At 45.7% G+C, this 19,766-nt stretch overlaps 1 protein-coding gene across 1 annotated transcript in view; it reads left to right on the top strand.

Annotated features, from left to right (window-relative positions):
• apoba (apolipoprotein Ba) overlaps window positions 1-19,766 on the top strand; it is a 28,257-nt gene that overhangs the window by 5,745 nt on the left and 2,746 nt on the right. Inside the window, exons 2-26 of the mRNA XM_017303436.1 lie at window positions 426-455; window positions 720-832; window positions 901-1,046; window positions 2,440-2,587; window positions 2,692-2,844; window positions 3,155-3,279; window positions 3,357-3,433; window positions 3,513-3,969; window positions 5,072-5,216; window positions 5,290-5,436; window positions 5,537-5,745; window positions 6,376-6,583; window positions 6,663-6,833; window positions 6,919-7,122; window positions 7,869-8,033; window positions 8,109-8,314; window positions 8,405-8,587; window positions 8,703-8,833; window positions 9,607-9,817; window positions 9,905-10,077; window positions 10,166-10,341; window positions 11,027-11,148; window positions 11,237-11,610; window positions 11,711-19,273; window positions 19,348-19,459. Of these exons, the coding sequence (XP_017158925.1) occupies window positions 426-455; window positions 720-832; window positions 901-1,046; window positions 2,440-2,587; window positions 2,692-2,844; window positions 3,155-3,279; window positions 3,357-3,433; window positions 3,513-3,969; window positions 5,072-5,216; window positions 5,290-5,436; window positions 5,537-5,745; window positions 6,376-6,583; window positions 6,663-6,833; window positions 6,919-7,122; window positions 7,869-8,033; window positions 8,109-8,314; window positions 8,405-8,587; window positions 8,703-8,833; window positions 9,607-9,817; window positions 9,905-10,077; window positions 10,166-10,341; window positions 11,027-11,148; window positions 11,237-11,610; window positions 11,711-19,273; window positions 19,348-19,459 (11,749 nt within the window). The remainder of the gene's footprint in view (window positions 1-425; window positions 456-719; window positions 833-900; window positions 1,047-2,439; window positions 2,588-2,691; window positions 2,845-3,154; window positions 3,280-3,356; window positions 3,434-3,512; window positions 3,970-5,071; window positions 5,217-5,289; window positions 5,437-5,536; window positions 5,746-6,375; window positions 6,584-6,662; window positions 6,834-6,918; window positions 7,123-7,868; window positions 8,034-8,108; window positions 8,315-8,404; window positions 8,588-8,702; window positions 8,834-9,606; window positions 9,818-9,904; window positions 10,078-10,165; window positions 10,342-11,026; window positions 11,149-11,236; window positions 11,611-11,710; window positions 19,274-19,347; window positions 19,460-19,766) is intronic.

Raw genomic sequence — 19,766 nt, 5'->3', positions numbered from 1 at the left:
CCATCCATCATCTGATAACCCTGATCTTTGGTCTCCTATTGGTTCTTTTCTTCTTCTACTGATCAATGATGTCGGACTCTGGACTCTTAGAACAGCAGAAATGTTTCTGGATCCTTTTCCAGATGACCTACTTTAGAATATCTGGTCTCTGACATATGCAGACAATTCCTCTGATTCCATGCTTGCTGTTTGACCTTTGACCTGCACTATCCACTGGACTAGTGTTTCCAAATCAGGTCCAATCAGTTGACTTGACTGGACCTSAGATCAGATTAGCATCATGATTGGAGGCTGTTTGATGAGGAACATCTGTTTCTAGCTGTTTGACATTCAGCTCCAGTCTCAGTAGAAATAGACGGTTTAATTAGGATCTTCTGTTGATGTTCATCAGCTGCTTTGTTCTAACCCTGCGGTTTGTTTTCCAGAGGATGTGGAGGAACCAGCTTCATGTCAGAGTAAGTTATCTACCACAGACACATCTGGGGGTCAGGGGTCGATCCAGAGCAAACAGACACACGCTGCTGTTGGATCAATGCTGCTCTCTGAGATTATGGCCTGTTTGTTGGAGATAGAAGCAGGAGCTCTGCCACGAAGGGTTCAAAGGTCAGCTGTTCCAGTATTGGGGGGTTGTCTGACGTACAGGAGGATGTAGAAACATGACATCAGGATTTGACTAAAGTGATGCCTTCAGCATAAAGATGCAGATTGCTTCTTTGCAGTGGCTTCCAGATTTAAGGTCCACAGGAAATACGTGTACCGGTACAACGCAGAGGGCCGGAACGTAGCGCCGGGTTCTGCTAGCCTCCAAAATGGGCCTAAAGTCACTTGTGAGGTAAAAACAGTTAAACTGATAACAGCTCTTATCTGAGGTCCCCTCACTGACTCGTCGCACATCTGCAGGTAGAGATCGAAGTCCCCCAGATGTGCAGGTTCATCATTCACACACGAGACTGCACCGTCAGCGAAGCGTCCACCTCGGATGCTCGAGCCGAGGCGGCCTACAGCCCGGCGTCCAGCTCCGACACCTTCAAAGCCGTCATGGAGAGGTCAGAGGACATACTGGTTCCGGTAAAACTTGAGCAGAGCTAACAGACTTCAACATTTTTAGGCCTGGATAATTTTAGATACGTCCCAGAAAAACAGCAGGACACCTTCACTCGATTCTGATGGGCAGAGCTGGTTTTGTGCTTTTACAGACTCTCTTACTTCACCTTAAACCGAGCAGCCAGCGCGCAGTCACCTGGTTKTGGGACGCTCGTATTCACACACGGCGATGCAGACTGCTTGGGGCTCACTTCCTGCTTCAGGCCACAGCCGCCAGGGTTCCCCTCCMKCCCTGCATTTCTTTTAACGAAGCATCACAGAAAGAGCGCCACCTGTCTGCAGACAGACTCCTCTGTGGATGACAATGTTGCAACTTCCACCCAGGAGTTTTTAGCCATCTGACAAGCTTTGGAGTAATTTAGTGAAGAATCATACAAAATGAAGATAATTCATCACTGCGTCGCATGAACATTTCTCAAAAGTATTTATGTCTCTGGCAGATTCATGATGATGGACGTGGACTAGCTCAGTGTTTCTCAGCCYCCTTTCTCTGCATGTTTTAGATGAGCCTCTRTTCCAGAACAGCTGATTCAAATGACTGCATGACCATCAAGTCCTGCAGAAACCTGTAAATCACCCAGAGATACAATTCAGGTGGCAGAAGGGAAACACCTGAAACATGCAGGACGGGGGGCCTGAGGACCAGGGAGGAGAAACACTGGACTAGCTGCAATAAAATAACATTTCTGTCTGAGTACATTTCTGCATTAAACAATACAATCCCATAAACTTCTCACCAATGACGCAACACTCTGCACAGCGGTCTGTTGCAATAGATAAAAAACATAACAATATGGATAAAAAGCTGATCAAACCAAAATGACACACCAAGAAAAGCAATAAAATTAAGATACATAAACCAGAGAACAACTGGGCTTTAAAAACCTCCACAGAACGAGTCGAGCTGCAGTCTGCAGGGAAACTGGTGCTGCAGCCCTGAGATCGGAGAATATGAGGTTTCAGCTGCAGACAGGCAGCTTCAAACTGGCCAGTGGATGGGCGTCAGTACTGCAGCAATGGGCTCATATTTCCTTGTTTTTTGTTCAAATATAAGTAGACTGGTCAATGAACAAATGCATGGACAAGAACCATGTGTGATTTTAGTGAAGTTTAGTGAAGTTCCTAAGACGATTAAAGTCATTCCTTGTTGATTATTCGTCATAAAGAACTGGGTTGAGAAGATCTTATTATCCCTGCATTTTGTGATGCAKGTGTCACAAGTAGTGACATTTCTGAGGTCCAGTGACCATCAAAAGATACTAAAGATACTGAAGAGAAGAAGAGAGACGAGACAGAGACGTTACTTTGTGCTGAAACACAAGTGTCTTCTACCAGGAGTCCACTGAAGGTCAGCGTCCACTCAAACGGCCGTGTGGAGGTTTACCCCGAGACGGACGAGTCCATCAACATCCTCAACGTCAAGAGAGGCATCATTTCTGCCTTCCTGGTTCCCGTCATGGAGGAAGGATGGACTGGTCTGGTGGTCAGTGTCCAACACCATAGAGCTCCAACTGGTCGGACACAGCAGGACGATCTTCACACGCTCCAAGAATAGCAGTCATCTCTGGTGTTTGTGTTTTCCCTCAGAGTACGGTCCACGGTCGCTGTCTCACCACAGTCACGGTTCATTCCAGGCAGGATGTTGCCACAGACGCTAGTGCTTCCAGAGATCTGTCCCAGTGTGACCAGTTCTATGGCAGGACTCTCACCAGCAGCCCAGTGGCTCTGCTGCAGCAGATGGTGAGAAAAGGCTCTTTGCTTTATGTAGCAGATTGTTGACTTCTGGAAAGTGTAACCTGCCTGCAGGGTGCAGCTTCACCCGCAGGACAGAGGCTGTAAAGGAGCGTCCAAAGTCTCAGGAACTTTCTGACCCTCCAGCCTCACTTCATGGATAATCTGGAGAGAAACTGTCCCCCCCTAGTTTATCTAGTTTAGACAGGACCACCTTAAACCACTTCACCATGCTAGCATGCAGCAGCTGGAGAAGCTCCTCCTCCTGCTGCTTCTGGTTCTRCTGCGCAGAAATAACTTCTCACTAATTGGTTTTCAGCACAACCCCGTCTCAAAACTCATCAGCAGCACCCAGAGCTGCAGATACCAGTTTGATAACAGAGGAACACACATCACCACAGCCAAATGCACTGAAAAGCACAGATATCTGCCGTTCTCCAGCGGGTGAGTCTGACTCGGAGCTGAGCTGCATTTCTGGAGAGTATTGAAGGTTCTTAGCTACGCTATCATTTGCATTTCAGAGAGAAAGGGATCTCATCGACGGTGACCCAGGATCTGAGCCTTCAAAGTGTAAAAAGGACCAGTAGCAGAAGATTTGGTGAGCTGTTATTTCTAAAACTGCTGTGGATTTTCAGTTTTAAAACTTAGGACCTAAAACATCAACTTGTTGCTCACAGATGCAGACCCCCTGCAGGCAAAGCCTCTCCACTTCGATAAACCAGAAGACAAAACTCCAGTCCAGATGAAGGATGCGGTTCTGGGCACCCTGCAGGAGCTGGTGGCGCTAGCGAGCACAGATCAGGGTCAGAAACGGACCAGCCTTTTCCACAAGCTGGTGTCCAGCCTGAGAGTCCTGAGGAACGAGACCCTCAGCCAGACAGTTGCTGAGATGGTCCAAGTGTCCAACTGGCTGACCTTCCAGGCCCTGTTCCAGTGTGGAACCTCAGAGTGCACCAGCGCCATCATGCAGGTCATCTGGACCACTGACAGGGTCTCCCTGGAGGTGGATGCTCTGGTGTATGCTCTAGCTCTGCAGGCCAATCCGGATGCAGCACGTGTGAGAGACATGCTCAGCATGGCTCAGTACAAACAGAGCAAGGCCATCATGTTCGCTCTGGCAAACACAGTGAGAAAGTGAGTCAGGGCTTCAGCAACAGGGGGTCCAAATGTCTTACAGGGACAGCGAGGTCTTCGCTAATCAAACACATTAGCGAAGAGCAGTCAGTGTCTTACCTGTGGAAGATCTTGGACAGAGSAATCCCTGTTGTTAAAACTTCTCATGGTGAGACAAACAGGAATCCTTAAATAAACTCAACTTAACTAAGTAAAACTGATGGAGTTATAGAATAATAGAAACTAAAATAGAGAGGGGCCACTAGCGGAACAAGTCAGTGTCGGGCCTGGGGGCGGGGCCAATGACCGGGGCCAATGACCGGGGCCAATGACCGGGGCCAATGACCGGGCCCCGCGCGTGTATCGCCTGCGCTGCTGGAAACTGTTCGGGGGGTTTAACACAGATTGTGGTGGGTTTGGGCCTCGTGTCTCGTTGGATTTTTACCCAGGAAGCACATTGGCAAAACTGTGAGTCAAACAGTCACTGGGACTGACTACTATATATTCCATTGAGGGACAGCAACTTTAAYWTTACGTACACCTTTCTGAACAAGTGAGGGCGCACTTTCTCCGTCTATAATCAGACATTAAAGCGACTTGAAACCATCCCTCCCTCCCTGGCACCTCCTGTTTTAGCTTGTCTACCCTGCCGTAAGTCGTATGTCGTGTTGCTAGGAGGGGGTGGGGGAGTGGGGGTTGCTTCGACTAGSGTTACCAAGAGACCAGTCCCTATTTATTTAAAGCCAGCGTGTCGGTGTTACCCAGAAAGCAGTTGGGTACAATATAGCAACACCAACACCTTGAGTGAAACAATGACTGAGGCAGCTACTATATAAAACACTCTGGGACCACTTTGCTGCGTTTAACAGCCAAATACGGGACGGTTCCRTATCTTCCTCGTCATCACAAACCGCACATCATGACGTCMTGAGATTTTAGTGCTAATGTTTATGTTCATGTTAACATTCACCCTAACAGTCATAGGTTGTCAGTCTGAGTCTAATAACTTTAGAGAAGATTTTTATCAAAATGCTATGAAAGCAACATTAAGGTTTGATGCTAATGCTAACGTCTCCAGCTGTAACACGGTTCTGTGTTGAAGGTTATACATTTTTGCTTACAGTTTCTATCAGGGAGACGTTACTCCAGAGATCACTGAGGTGTCAAAGTTCATGGAGATGATCCTAAACGACTGCTCAGGGGAAATACGRGACCCTGACCGGGACCCCGCTCCAGATCCCACGGAGGAGGCCTTCCTGGTCCTCAGGGTGAGCGAAGCTCCACAAGCATCGGAAGCAGAGCCACACCAGCTGGTGGAGTGTGATTCTTCCTCTCCTGCAGGTTGTTGGTGTTATGGGTCGGGCCATGCAGGACGCCAGCCCATCACTCATCTCCTCGATTCTGCGATGCATGAAGAAACCAGATGTTCCCTTATCCAATCAGAAGGCAGCTATCCAGACCTTCAGGCTGATGGACGTTACTGCTGAGGTGGAACTCCTCATGCACCAAACATGATCTGGGTTATTTGGCTTTTTAGCAGAAAATGTTGCTGTTGTTACAAGAGCTCTGAATATTTGGTCGGGCACAGATTCGGCGCTCCCTGCTGGAGACGTACCAGGACCCCCAGAGTCCTGCTGACAGACGCCTGGCAGCGTACCTGGTGCTGATGAAGGACCCGGACTCCGCCCTCATCAGGGAGATCTGCAGTGGCCTGCTGGGCGAGAAGGATGAGCAGCTAAAGAGCTTTGTGCTCTCCCACCTAAAAAACATCCAGAACTCTGGTGATAAGAAACCTGAGTGAGTAATCAGATTAYATCTCCAAACATGGCCAGATTCATATTTATCAGGATCCTTTCTGAGGATCTTCTGGTTTTGGTAGGAGGAAATCATCAATAAACTGGAGTAGAGCACAGAACACCTGAGATATGACCTTTGACCTACTCYAACTGCTTCCCTTCAAAATGCTGGAYCTTAGATTTAACCAGAACAACCTTGCTCTCCGCTGAGATGTTCCTCCAATCTTCACTAAATGAATGTTTTAATTTGTTTTTATTTAACCCGGTTGATTGATCGTCAGCGGTCCGGTTGATCCTCTGCAGGTCCAGTTGATCCTCTGCAGGTCCGGTTGATCCTCTGCAGGTCCGGTTGATCCTCTGCAGGTCCGGTTGTTCTGCTTTGAACCCAGGATGTTGGTGGGACCTCCAAGTCTTTTAGAACCTGTTCAGTCTTGGCAGTAAACAAGCTCCAGGCAGATTATAATTAAATCTAATCATTGAGGACAACAATCAGTTCTGGTTCTTCTTCCAATCCTTTGAGTCCAGTTCGTTGTTGTTGTTGTTTTACGCTAAATAAATTGTAATGTGCCTATTTCACTGGGAGGAACTGATTGTCCAGGGTGGTTTCTAAACATGATGTCTCTGTCTCCAGACTCATAGAGCTTATTGGTTCAGCTCTGCAGGACAAACCGTCATCCACTGACACCATGTTTCATAGTTTGTCCAAGAACTACATGCTCAGCTCCCCGCTGGGCTCGGTCCAGAGCAGCGTCATCTTCGACAGCGGGAACACGCTGCCCAAGGAGATAAAGCTGGAGGCRTCTCTGAAGGCCTACGATCACAGCTTTGATATGTTTGAGGTCGGTGACAGCAGATCAGTTCTGCATGATAGAAAAACCCAGAAAGATAAAGATTGTTCACCAGGAAATGTCCTTCCAGGTTGGGCTTGAAGGAGCAGGATTTGAGCCGACAGTCGAGGCTCTTTTTGGAGAGAAGGGTTTCCTACTCGAATCTTTCTCCAGGCTGATGAGGTTTGTAGGCGACAGAGCTCCGATGCTCCGAGGAGTTCTGGACAGGATTGCTCCTGGTCCAGGCAGAAAGAGGAGACAGGTGGCAGCAACTGTTGGGATCATYRCCTCATTWAGGCGTCTGTAGGAGGGTTTCAATGAAATCAATGCTGCTGATGTCTCCTCAGGTTCCAGAAGTTCATCTGAAGGCAATCAAAGACCGCTTCCATCAGCTCCTTCATGACGTCCAGGTCTCTGCAGCTCCTGAAGCTACTGCCTTCCTCCGGCTGCTGGGCGATGAAATCGGCTACATGAAGAYGAGTGAAATGAGAAAAACGTTCGAGACTCTGTTCATGTACTACCATGTCTTCATCAGAGAACTACCTGCACAGGTCAGACTGGATTCACTGACTCTTCACCAAAATGATCCAGGCAACCGACTGTCTCAACAAACCCGACTATTCTCACACAGATCATCCGCATGTAGAGACGTCTTGTTAAAGCCGAGTAATGACAGAAAGSAAAAGCTGCGGTTCCAAGACTTATGGCTGAAATGCCGCCTTTCTTCTCTAGTGGTTGAAAGGCGGAGCTGCCTTCAATGCGTCTTGACCTCCACCAATAACTTCTGCTGTGATTAGCTATGCAATGTTTCGATCTTTTATTCCATCATGTTATTTTGTCCTGGTTCGTATACGAAGCAGCTGGTTTGGTTGATGGGGCCTGATTTAGAAGTTACCTTTCAGGTAGAACAGTGTGTTTTTGAAGATAAATATTTAATTTTCATAAGATTTTAAGACTTCAAGACTYCTTATGTTTCTATGTCTACAGCTGAAGTGCACCTTTATGCAGATGATGCCATGTTTTACTCACCTGGGTGACCTTACACTTCCCTCCTCTGGGCCAGATTTGATCCAGAAAGTTGTAGAAATACTTCAGTATTTATTGAGATGATGCACTTCTGTTTTAGRRACTGTCTTAATTCATCAGTCCAGAAGGAAAATAGTCAGGCTACATTTCTGAATGTTGTCACAGTCACATGATTTACAGAACTTTTGAAAGTATGTACCCCTTTCAGAGACCAGAATGAAACTAGAACATTTCTCTGCCTTTCATCTACCTCGTGTCACGTCACCATCAGGCCTTCTCCAAGCTGACCTCCAGCACCGAAAACCAGGTGTTTCTCCACTACGTCTTCATGGAGACGTCCTTCTCTCTCCCCACTGCCTCTGGTTTTCCTCTCAAGTTCTCCTTGTCTGGAGTGTTTGCCGCCGGCGCCAGAGGAGGCCTGACCCCCTCCACAGTGGTAGAGCCCTTTTTCTTCATCATCAGGATTTCCTGCTTCTACATGCTTCACATGCTCCTTTCTTCCTTTCTGCAGACCRGCATGTCCTTCATGCCTTCAGGAGGTCTGGAGTTTATCACCCATATGGGTGTTCACCTTCCAGACTACGTGGAAGCAGGAACTGAGATGCTGACTAACCTCTACCATGAGAGCTCATTTCAGGCCAAAGTGACTGTGAAGAAGAACCAGGTTGAACTGTCCATCCCAGCTCCAAAGTCCAACCGTCCGCTGCTCAGCGTCAGGTCAGCAGCAGCTAAGATGAAGCAAATGAAGCTCCTCCTCTGGTTGCTGTCCTGGTGTTTATTCTCTCTTCTCTTGGTGTCTGGACGAAGCAACAAGCTGCTGTCCATCTCATCCGGACAAACTAAGCCGGTGCCATCTCTGGTGGAGGACCGGGTCGACCACACCGACTGCCAGCCTCTGCTTAAAGGACTCAACCTCTGCACAGTGGTCAGTTACACCAACGCTTCCTCTGTGGAAGAGGCGCCTTCCTTCCCTCTGACTGGAGACGCTACGTAAGATGAACCTCTGCTCCAGACACAGTGGCTTCAAGAAACACATTTAATTTCACCTTCTATTAAATTTTACACAGATAAACTAAGAAAGTCAAACTGTTGTCACTTGTTGAAGGTTTGCAGTTGAACTCCAGCCCACAAGGAAGGTTTCCGAATACATGGCCTCCATCAGCGACGAGACCCTGAGGGAGGGCAGAAAGGGCCGACACAAAGCACAATCCCTAAAGCTCACCCTGAGGGCAGAAGGTACCGGTCCACCCACTGATGAAACCGTTCAGACGGGCTGATTACATCTTGGATCCAGAATCTGAAACTTCCAGGACTGACGGCTGCAATGCGAGCCGCCCTCTGGGTTCTGCTGGAGTTAATGGGGTGTTGCTGCAAATGCAAAACAGTCCAGTTTGAAGACTACCTTTTAGTCCCAGTTGCAATAATAATAAGCATGAGGTTACGTGTCTGAACTCTGTGGTCCCTTAGGGCAGTGTTTCCTATCCCTGGTCTGCTCTGCATGTTCTAGATGTTTCCTTGCTGTAATTTATAGGGTTATTATAATTTGCCTGATTCGGCTGATTGAACTGCAATCTGCAGGTGATGTCAACTGAAATCACCTGGCTGAGGCAAAGAAACACCTGAAACATGAAGGGCAGTGTGTGGAGGACCAGGGATGGGGGGTTTGGGAGTCACTGGGTTATGTCATCATGATCACCACCTGCTGGTGCTCCACAGGTATTACAGCAGTTTTTCTTTAACTGGGTGGGAGGAACTCCTCCTTCAGGCTGCGCTGAGGTCATTTCTGAATATTAACATCGAGTCTCCWGTCACATTTAACTGGAGTCAGACTACAAACCACGTGGACTCTGGATTTATAAATATCCATAGTAGTGAAGCTGTGGCCTAGTAGAAACCTCTGAGCTGTTTTCCGACAGACGTCTCAGAGTCGATACATTTTACTTTGAAACTGCTTGTTTCTATAGTTCTGATGAAACCCAAGTGATGAGTTAARGTTTTTCTGCATTTAGGTGAAGAACCAACGGAGGCGACTGCTTCTGTCAAGTACAACCAGAATGAAAACAGCTTTTCCGCTGAGCTGCTCATTCCTGCCTGTGACGTGGAGGCGACCGTCAGCCTGGCTGTAGCCCGGATGGATGGAGACGGGCGGAAGACGAGAGGCTTCAGCATTGACGTGACCAACAGGAACGTCACGCTGTTCTCTMTAGCAGGACGTGCCAGGTCAGGCCCTGAAAACTCTGCAGGAAACGATGCTCAGCAGTTCATGGTGCTCTGCTGCAAGCGTCCATGCTCTTATTTTAAATGCAGACATGAAATGATGAAGGAGATCATGATGCAGCTCCAGATGGACATCCCRTCTCTGGAAACGGATGCCTCCATCACTGCAACCCTGAAAAATGAGGAGAATGTGCTGATGGACTTGGAATCAGTCCTTCACCTCCCTGCAGCTTCWTTCCAACAGAAAGCTTCTCTAAAATATGGTATTTTTCACTGGTGTCAGAATTATTCTGGTTTTAAAACCTTAAATTATCTGCATAGTGGAGTATTGTTTGGATTTTCCTTCCTCAGATGAAGATAAAGTCCAGCTGGAACTGAAAACAGACCTGMMTGCAGAGATGAGAAAGATGATCCCACATGCAGAAGATCGTCACATGCAGCTCCAGAAGCTCATCGATGATATGTTGGAGCAGAAAGTGGCAAAGACTGACATGAAGCTGCGTCATATAGTCACCAAAGGGATCGAGGTGCAAATGTTTATTCATGTCAGCAAATATTTTGTAGTTTTTAGTCCAGAAAACTGAAGCRTGGCGGGCCGTGCATTTGGTCTCTGGTCCTTCAGWGGGTTTACTGGTTTAATCCACCTCTAGAATGTTACAATTATACAAGCCACCAATACCACAGTGAAGGTAAGGTCGTTTTATTTATGTAGCATATTTTCAGCAACACGACAATTCAAAGTGCCTTGTTGCTGTTCAAAGTGAACAAAAACAAGGTTTGGTATTACAARTCTGTTCAGCATCAGGTTATCGGGTTCAGCTCTAAATGGACCTGAGTGACAGCCCGGACCCTAACGGCGTAGAACCCACAGCTAAGASCTTATGGACATTTCATTATGATATATTTTCATCTGTTCACCATTWTACTGCAGCAGGATGTYGAGTGTGTGAGAGGGCTACATAATTTATGCAGCAGTGTTTACCAGTTAACCTACTAATGATTGAGAGTGAATCCAGTTAGGACAACTCCAAACATCTACACTACAGCCTACAGTGGTAAAAGAAATAAGAATAAAGCTCATCATGCTCACGTTCTGAATGTTTATTTATGGACAAACTCCATCCTCCTCTCTTTACWCACGAAAYCTGAATAAAATGATAGAGTTGGCCTCTTTCTTTCAGATCAAAAATGATCTTTCATTTGTCTCTGAAGGCAGGCAACAACTGGCTGGACAAACTGATGGCTCAGTTYCCTTCTCTTGCAAMTCTTCGGAGTAAGAGGAGCATCTCAGACCTCATGCTGCCGCCCCTGCCTGAGAAACTGTTTCTGCAGTTGTAAGTGTTTCAAACAGAAATCTGAAGTGTCTTAAATATCTAATAAAAAATTCCATCTCATAATTTGTGCCTGATTTGATTTGAACAGGGACAGTTTGTTTCGATACCAGTTCAACAAAGAAAAGGCAATCATCAGTCTCCCTCTTCCACTTGGAGGCAAAACATCAGAGGAGCTGAATCTTCCAAAGACTTTGTCCTTTCCAGTCATAGAGTTACCACAGATTGGGTTATATATCCCGGCTAAAAGGTTTGTACTCCCATCATTCAGYGTACCAACCTCTTTGGATCTCTCCATTCCTCTTCTCGGACTGGCTGAAGCATCGACCAAGATCCACAGCAACTTGTACAGCTGGGAAGGGTCGATCTCTGGAGGGAACAGCACTGTAGATATYCCTAGCTACATAGCACAGTACAAGGCCRTGGCTCAGTCCCCAATACGCTTATTTTCATATGAACTTGAAGGTAAACTCTCTTTTTAAAACGGTGTATTGTGTTGTTGAGGTGTTTTCCTGAGGATACTAAATACCAGGTTTCTGTATATTTTCTCTCTGCCTGCTTCTAGGGGTCGGGATGATATCAGGAAGAGCTGAAGACAATCTCAAGTATCTTCTCAACTGTTCTTTCAGCCACATCTTCCTTGACAGCAGCTTCAGCATTACGGAAACCTTAAGAGTGACAGAGAAACTGAACGCTCAAGCCAATTACAAGTTAGAGGCCTTCAGTCCCTTAGGCCTTGAAACCTCTCTCCACTACTCTGCTCAGTCCACTTCTACTCTGAATTCAGATGAAGTTTCAGGAGATGGTGATCTTACTGGACTACTCAAAATAGCTTCTTTTCACACCAACACCTCTTATAGCCACAGCTACAATCTGCGTCCTCTGGCTCGAGAAGGAAGAGGAGAGTCCATCTTACGCTTTGACTCCCCCTTCATCCAGTTTCAAAATGTGATCCTAGGACTTTATGCAAACTCTGAGTTGAATGTTGTATCCAAAACCAGTACCCAGAGAGATGTCTTCAAGCATGTCGCAGAGCTCAAGTACAAAGATGCTCAACTGTCCCTGAARTGCAGTGCTGTTGGGTTGGCATTGGGGAAATCCCTAAATAACATCGTTGARCTCGGTGTATCAAGCCAGATGTTGATCATCAGAATTGAGTCTCAGGCAGATGATGACAACAGTCGGGTATACTCACTCATAACTGGGTCCCTGGGTTCAAACGGGCTCGAGGTTAACTCTGAAGGCTCCCTCACCTTTGAMGTGGGTCGGGCTTTGCATAAAGCATCTGTAAGAGCTGGAAGAGATGGTCTAAGCTTCAGTGGAATCAACAACATTCAGTGCAGCCCTGTCACAGTGGAGAACATCTTTGATGGTGCAATTGATGTCAATGGAGCATCCTATTCCTCATCTACCAAAGTGATGGCTGAGGAAGGCAGAGGAGAACTTGGATTTGGAGGTAAAGTCACTCCTTCAGAAATGTCTTTGTATGGTGACCTTAAGGGTCATGCTTACGATGCAGCCACAGCAAACAGCATGAATGTTGTGCTGAACAGAAGGGGCCTTACTTTCTCTGGTAACATGAAGGGAACCCTGAGGCAGATGTTGACAGAAAACAGCCATAAATTGACCCTCACTCTCTGGACGTTATCCCTCCGGTCCAAGATGGAGAACTTCATCTGTGAAGATCTTTACTACAGGCAAAACCTCAAGGTTGATGCGAAACCATTCATTCTGGGAGTTGACATCAACAACAAACTCAGATTTTATGACCTCAGTTTGGACARGGAAGACCACCTGAAGCTTGAGCCCCTTAAGGCAGATCTCAGGGGAACACTGACTGGAGCTTTCAGAGAAGAAGAAAATATCAAACATACCTACGAACTCACCTACAAAGATTTGTCAGGTTCCATGAAGTACAGTACATCTGGAAACATAATGGATGCACATTTAAGTCATAACTGTGAACTTGAATTTGCAGGACTTTCCTCCAACTCAAAGTGTGATGYGAAGTTAAGTTCTGAACCTTTACGTTTCAGTGGATACCTTCACATCCAGGCACTGCCTTTTAGTCTGGCTATTGATTCATCTGTGGACAGTGCTGGAGAACTAAATCTCCATGGGAAGCACAGCGGACAGCTTTTCAGCACATTGTTGGTTAAAACCACCCCACTAGCTCTTGGATGGTCACATGACTGCCGGGTATCGACCACTCACAGACTTCCTGCTAGAGAGTCTTCAACTAGCTTCAGCAACAAGTTTGAAGGTCTGTTAATTCCGAAAGACCAATCTTTGGACTGGAAAGTGAACTCCAAAGTGAACAACCATGCCTATGAGCAGAGCATCARTGCTTACAATAATCCTGAGAAGGTTGGACTTGAGTTATCAGGAGTGGCCCTAACAGACCTTCTCAGCAGATACGAGGGGTCTAAACCAGAACCACAAATGTTCACTATGACTGGCTTCCTAAAGTACGACAAAAACAGCRACTGTCATATCATTGAGATCCCGTTCATTGAGAGCTTTCCTGCTGCTTTTGAGCACTTTAAGATGAAGTTCATCCAATCTTTAGAATCCCTCCGACGGTTAATAGAAAATGTAAACATCAATCAGATCATCACTGACTTCAGAGCCAACTTAGATCAGCTGCCAGTACGAGTGAAGAGATTCATGAGAAATCTTGACTTGGAGAACAAAGTTGATAAAATAAAAGAAAGACTTGATTACTTGATCAATGAGTTCACTGTAACAATGGATGACTTGGAGCTTGGTGTGACCAATATGAAACAGATCTTAGAAAAACATATTGTAGACATAGTTACAAAGGTACAYGACTTCATCTCTTCAGCTGAGGACTACATCAATGCTGGGCATCTGACCGATAAAATAACAACCATATTTTCATATATTGGAGATCAGCTTCATGCCTTTGAAGCAAAATACCAAATTAAGCCGTGGCTTGTGAGAACACTTGATTTCATGGAGGATGTCATCAGACAAATAGACTTACAGAAGCTCAGGGAAAGCAGTGCAGCATTTCTGCATGATCTTGATATAAAATACGACATCCTGGAGACAATCAGGGAAAAACTGTCTGAGCTGAAAAATAACCTGGAGGATTTCAATCTTTCCCAGTTTGTGGAAGTTGTGAAGAACTTCCTGTTGTCMTTTGACTGGGCTTTGTATGTGCAGCAGCTTTCCTATCAAATCCCAGTGTCAGAGATAGCAAGAGTGATGGAATCGATGAATGAGGTAATCATCAACTGGATCGATGAATATGAAATACCCAACAAGCTAAATACAGTGTACTCCTATGGCAAAGATATTCTTTTAAAATATGAAATTGATGATATTTTCAAGGACCTAATGGATCAAGCAGTGGTTCTTATCAGAGAATGGAAGATTGAAGAAACTGTGCAGTCAATCGTTACAGCTCTAAAATCCATTAAACTTGAAATGATTTACAATAAAATGATGGACTGTCTAAATGGTGTGATTGACAAGATTAGAGAAATTGACTTTAAAAACAGCATTGATGACTTTAATGAATGCATCTCCTCAATAGTTGAATCAATGAAGGATTTTGACTACAGCTCATTTGTTGATGAGTCAAATATTAAGATTGTTGAACTGACAGATTACCTGAACAATGAAATCAATAAGTATGAGATTGTGAAGAAGATTGAGGCTSTTAGGCAGTTTTTCAGAGAAATTCAAAATTCTATCTATACCTATCTGGATGAACTGAAAAACACCAAAGTGGCCGATGCCTTGAAGAAGGTGAAGGATGTGATTGACACTGCGTTTTACAATGATGTCAAACTGAAAGTTCAGGACATTCTGGAGGACATGAGGCAACGGATTCTAGACATGGACATTAGAGATGAAATTCAGGTCTACCTCCAGAGAGCAAGTGACTCCTACAGAAACATGGTTACCTTCTTTTCTGCCCACTTTGATGGACTCATGGAGTGGATGAAGACAATGGCTAGTGATAAGATTGTTGACCAGCTGAAGCAGTCGATGGAAGGAGTTGTGGATCAAATCAAAAGGGCTGACATTGAAGTCTCCACTTTTACCGTCCCTCTTACAGACCTGGAAATACCAGGATTCACCATCAACCTCAATAAACTGCAGGAAATCACCATTCCAGCCCAAATATCTGTACCTGAATTCACCATCCTCAGTTCATGTACCATCCCTGCTTTCATCATAGACTTCAATGAGATTAAGACCAAGATAGTGGCAATCATTGATGACATCCGGGGGTTTCAGATCCAAATGCCTGACCTGGAAGACATCTTTGGCAACTTAAAASTTCTTTACTTGTCTGAGCTGCCAGACATCAGCTTCCCAGACATCGTTCTTACTGAAATWAAATTTCCAGCTATTGGCATTCCCAAACTAAATCTGCAGGACTCTGGGATGGAAATGCTTACAATTCCTCAAGTGACATTTCCAGAGGTTCCCACTGACATTTGCTTCCCAGTGTTTGGAAAACTCCATGGAGAATTTAGTCTTTCTTTTCCAAAGTATGTTCTTATTAACAAATTCAAAATTGAGAATTCTACTACAGATTTGTCAAACCCAAAGTTTACAGCCATATTTACTTCTCATGCTAAATCACCAGTCAAAGTCTTGGAGCACACCTTTGAAGCCGAAACTCAGCTGGAGGCTCCAAGAATGGAGAGCCTCCAATTCACACAGACCTTGAAGGCCACACACGTTGCCTTCTCAGTTGACCATGAAGGATCTCTGGCACTTCCTGGTTCTCCTGCAGAGAGTTTTGCCAAGTCTACCACCATAGTCACCACTCAGTTTTACACAGCTGACCTGGTTGGTAGTGTAGCTCTGTCACTGGAGAGTGGAGTATCTGCAGTAATAGAAACATCTTACAATCACAAACTGGACATCCCAACACTAGAAGCTTCCAGTCAAGCATCACTGAAGCAAAGCATGACAGCAAAAATGGACCCCTTTGGGGTWACTGTGACTGGTGAAACTAGCGGTACTGGGAAGTGGACCATTCAAGACTTCTTTGATGAAGGTACCCACAGAACTAATGTAGAACTGAAAGTTGACTTTAACACTGCAAAGCTTACATGTGTAGGAGACATAGACTACCAGGCTTTGAAGTCAAAGCACACACTGACTGTTGAATCRKCCCTCTTAAGCCATATTGCTGTAAAAGCTCAATGTGATTCCAAAACCCCATTTGTTAAAACCAGYGTTSTGTTTTTAAAAGGAGAGGCTGACGTTGCAGACCTGAATGCTGCGCTGATGGTCTCTCATGAGGCTGAACTCACTGGAGGTCTGGCAGGAACCATGTCCAACTCCTGGGACTTCAGAGCCCAGCCATTTGAGATTATTGTTGATGTTAAGAACAAGGTGAACTCCAAAGTTTTGCTCCCCCTAAAACTCACCGGTAAAGTGGACCTTGAGAGTGATTATGGTGTCGTGATAAACTCGGAGAGGCAGAGCACATGTTGGTTTGCTTTAGTRAGATTCAATCAGTACAAATACAGCCACAACCTTACAGCAGAAAACAATGAGAAGAACATCTACCTCCAGTCCAGAGCAGAGGGAGAGGCTAATTTGGAGTTTCTGACCATTCCTCTCTCTATCCCAGAAATGACTTTATCTTATTTCCAAATTCAGACCCCTGGGCTTAGAGACTTTTCTCTATGGGAAGATGGTGGYTTGAAATACTGGCTTATCAACCCTCAACAGTTATTTGACATGGACCTGAAGTTCCAGTACCACAAGAACCCAGACTCACACTGCTTTGAGTTGCACCTTGAACCAATCTACAGTGCAATAAACGACAACTTTGAAATCATCCAGGGTCAATTTGAAGCTTGCAGAGACAAAGTGGTCACACTTCTAAAAGATTCATACCATGAAGCAAGAGCACAGTACATCAAACACAAAATCAMCACATCCAGTCTTCCACCAAAGATCTTCAGGGTCCCTGGATACAAAATTCCCTTTCTGGACATCCAGGTCTCTGCTTTCAGAGCWGAGATGCCAGCATTCAGTTACTTTGTTCCAAAGGAGGTCAGCACAGCGAGCTTCAGAGTCCCTGCTCTGGGATTCTCTGTACCGTCCTACACCTTTGTGCTCCCATCTTTCAGGCCTCCTATCATSCATGTTCCAGAAACTTTGGGTGAAATCAGGCTGCCCAGTTTCACCCTGCCCGCTGTGCAGGACAGCGTGGTGATCCCAGCAATGGGCAACATAACCTACGACTTCTCCTTTAAATCCACTGTTATCACCTTGAACGCTAACGCAGGCCTTTACAACGAGTCGGACATCATTGCTCGCTTCGGTGCATTGTCTGTGTCTGTGTTTGATGTTCTGAATGGAAAACTGGATGGGACCACCAGTCTGTCGAGGACGAGGGGATTAAAACTGGCTTCCACTGTCACCTTAGAGCACAGCAACGTTCAGGCCAACCATGAATGTTCTGTTAGCCTCACCAAGAGGAGCATGGAAGCTTCTGCAGCCAGCTCTGTAAAGATTCAACTTCCCTTCCTCCAAATGGAAATGAGCCAGGATCTCAGTGGGAACACCAGGACCAAGCTGAGTCTTGTGTCCAAGAAAAAGCTGAGCTACATGTTTAATGTTCCCCAGATTGCATCTGCAGGCAAAGGAAGTGTTGACATGACCTGGAACCTCGAAGCACTGTCCTCTCATGTGTTACTGGAATCTTCTGCTCAAGGAAAGTCAGACATGATGACAATGAACATGTTTAATATTGCAGGCAATCTGGAARATAGGAAAACCTTCTACATCAGTGTTAATGGTCTGCGTACCACCAGCCAGATTTCACTGAGCTTAAAGATGAACCAACAGGAGAAAAGGAAACGAAGCCTGAGCCGCAACCTATTCTTGGTTGATTTGGAGAACACAGTCGCCTCTGATGTTTCCCTACGCCGGGTTTTCACAACAGTTCAGTGTAAAAGCAACAACAATGTTCAGATTAGACATTTATCCATGAGTGGAACACATGTTGTTGGGGCGGAGCTGGATTTAGTTCCTTTAAAAACCTTCAAGACTAAAGTGAAGTGTGAAGCTGATCAGTTGAGCAGTTTGGCCGACGCYGGTCTCAGTCAGGAGATAAACATCGTTATCAGTTCTGAGAAGCAATCATTCTCCTGGAGTCTGGAGGAACATCTGGGATCAGTCATTCATGGTTCTGACTGGAATATCTTCAACGAAGGATCTGAAGCAGGCATGGCTTTTTCTGGGTCGGTGGGGGGGAACCTGGCCTTCCTGATGTCCATCAGACTTCCTGTTTATCAGAGGACGCTGTGGGACGTGCTCGAATTTGATGAAGTGTCAAACATCGATGATGTTCAGTTTTTGAACTTCTCTTCTGCTGTTGTCTACACAAAAAACACGGATGGCTATGACTACCAAATACCAGCTCATCTCCTGGAAGACAGTATCATGGTCCATCTTCCAACATTTAGCATCACTCTGCCTTCCTGGCTGAAAGAAATCCCTCACTCCATCAGGAATATTGACATGAGATTAGAAGATGTGGTGGTCCCGGATCAGGTCCGACTTCCTCCTGCAGTCCTCGTCCCTGCCTTTCATGTCCCGTTTACCAGCTTGGACATAGAGTCCTTCACAGTGGATCCAAAGAATCTGAACATCCCTAAACTGATCACCACCAAAGCTTTCAACATCAGGCTCCCTGGTCTGCCTGTCATATCAGTGCCCAGTTACGATGTTAACACTGAGTATCTCCGGGACAAGATGTCCTTCCTGTCCTTCAAGATTCCACAGTTTGAGGTCAGAGTGTCTTCTTTCACCTTACCCAAATCCATCACCATTGGAGACCTCACCATCAGTCTGCACAATRTCACGAGTCACATCTCAAACTTCAAAATGCCTACGATGGTCATCCCAGAACAAAGAGTGGAAATCCCAGAAGTTGTCCTACATCTTCCTTCCAGYATCTTTATCCCATCCTTTGGTGCCCTAAGCGCCACTTTAAATATTTCCTCTCCTATCTACAAAGTGTCAACTACTGTCTCTGTGAGCAACAAGGATCCTGACCTTGAAAGTTCCGTCAGCTCCAGCTGCACGTCCTCCTTGGTCTTCATGGAGTATGATCTCACTGGTAGGACAGACATGATTCCTCCATGGTCCCTGAAACATCTTCTCTCATGTTCTTATTTCTGGTTGTTCTTCCAGCCTCTGCAGTTGTTAGATATGACGATGAGACGCTTCAGCTGAATGGGAACGGCAGGTTGACCCACAAGGATGGAAACATGAACTGGCAGTATGTGTTGGACCGTCCACTCAGGTTGGTGTTTGGCGTCATGACTCCCTGCTCTGCTGTTAGCTGTAGAGGAACGAATTGGGATAATCTCTCCTAACAATAGTGATTATTAACCAAAATATTCTGTATCTCTTTGGGGAGAATAACCCAAACTATCCTCATTACGACGAATGTCCTTCATCTAGTCTAGCGGATCTCAACATGGGCGGTACCGCCCCCTGAGGRCGTTCAGAGGACGGCAGGGGGCGCTGGTGGAATATTTAACAACTAGAAAATGGCAAAGAATAAGAATATTTTTTCCACTCTGATTGGCTGCTGTTACCAATTTTAA

Source organism: Poecilia reticulata, unplaced genomic scaffold (genome assembly GCF_000633615.1).
Source record: "Poecilia reticulata strain Guanapo unplaced genomic scaffold, Guppy_female_1.0+MT scaffold_273, whole genome shotgun sequence".
In the NCBI taxonomy this organism is placed as follows: domain Eukaryota; kingdom Metazoa; phylum Chordata; class Actinopteri; order Cyprinodontiformes; family Poeciliidae; genus Poecilia; species Poecilia reticulata.
Note: the sequence above shows the minus strand (reverse complement) of the source record. Positions and strands in the feature narration are given on the sequence as shown.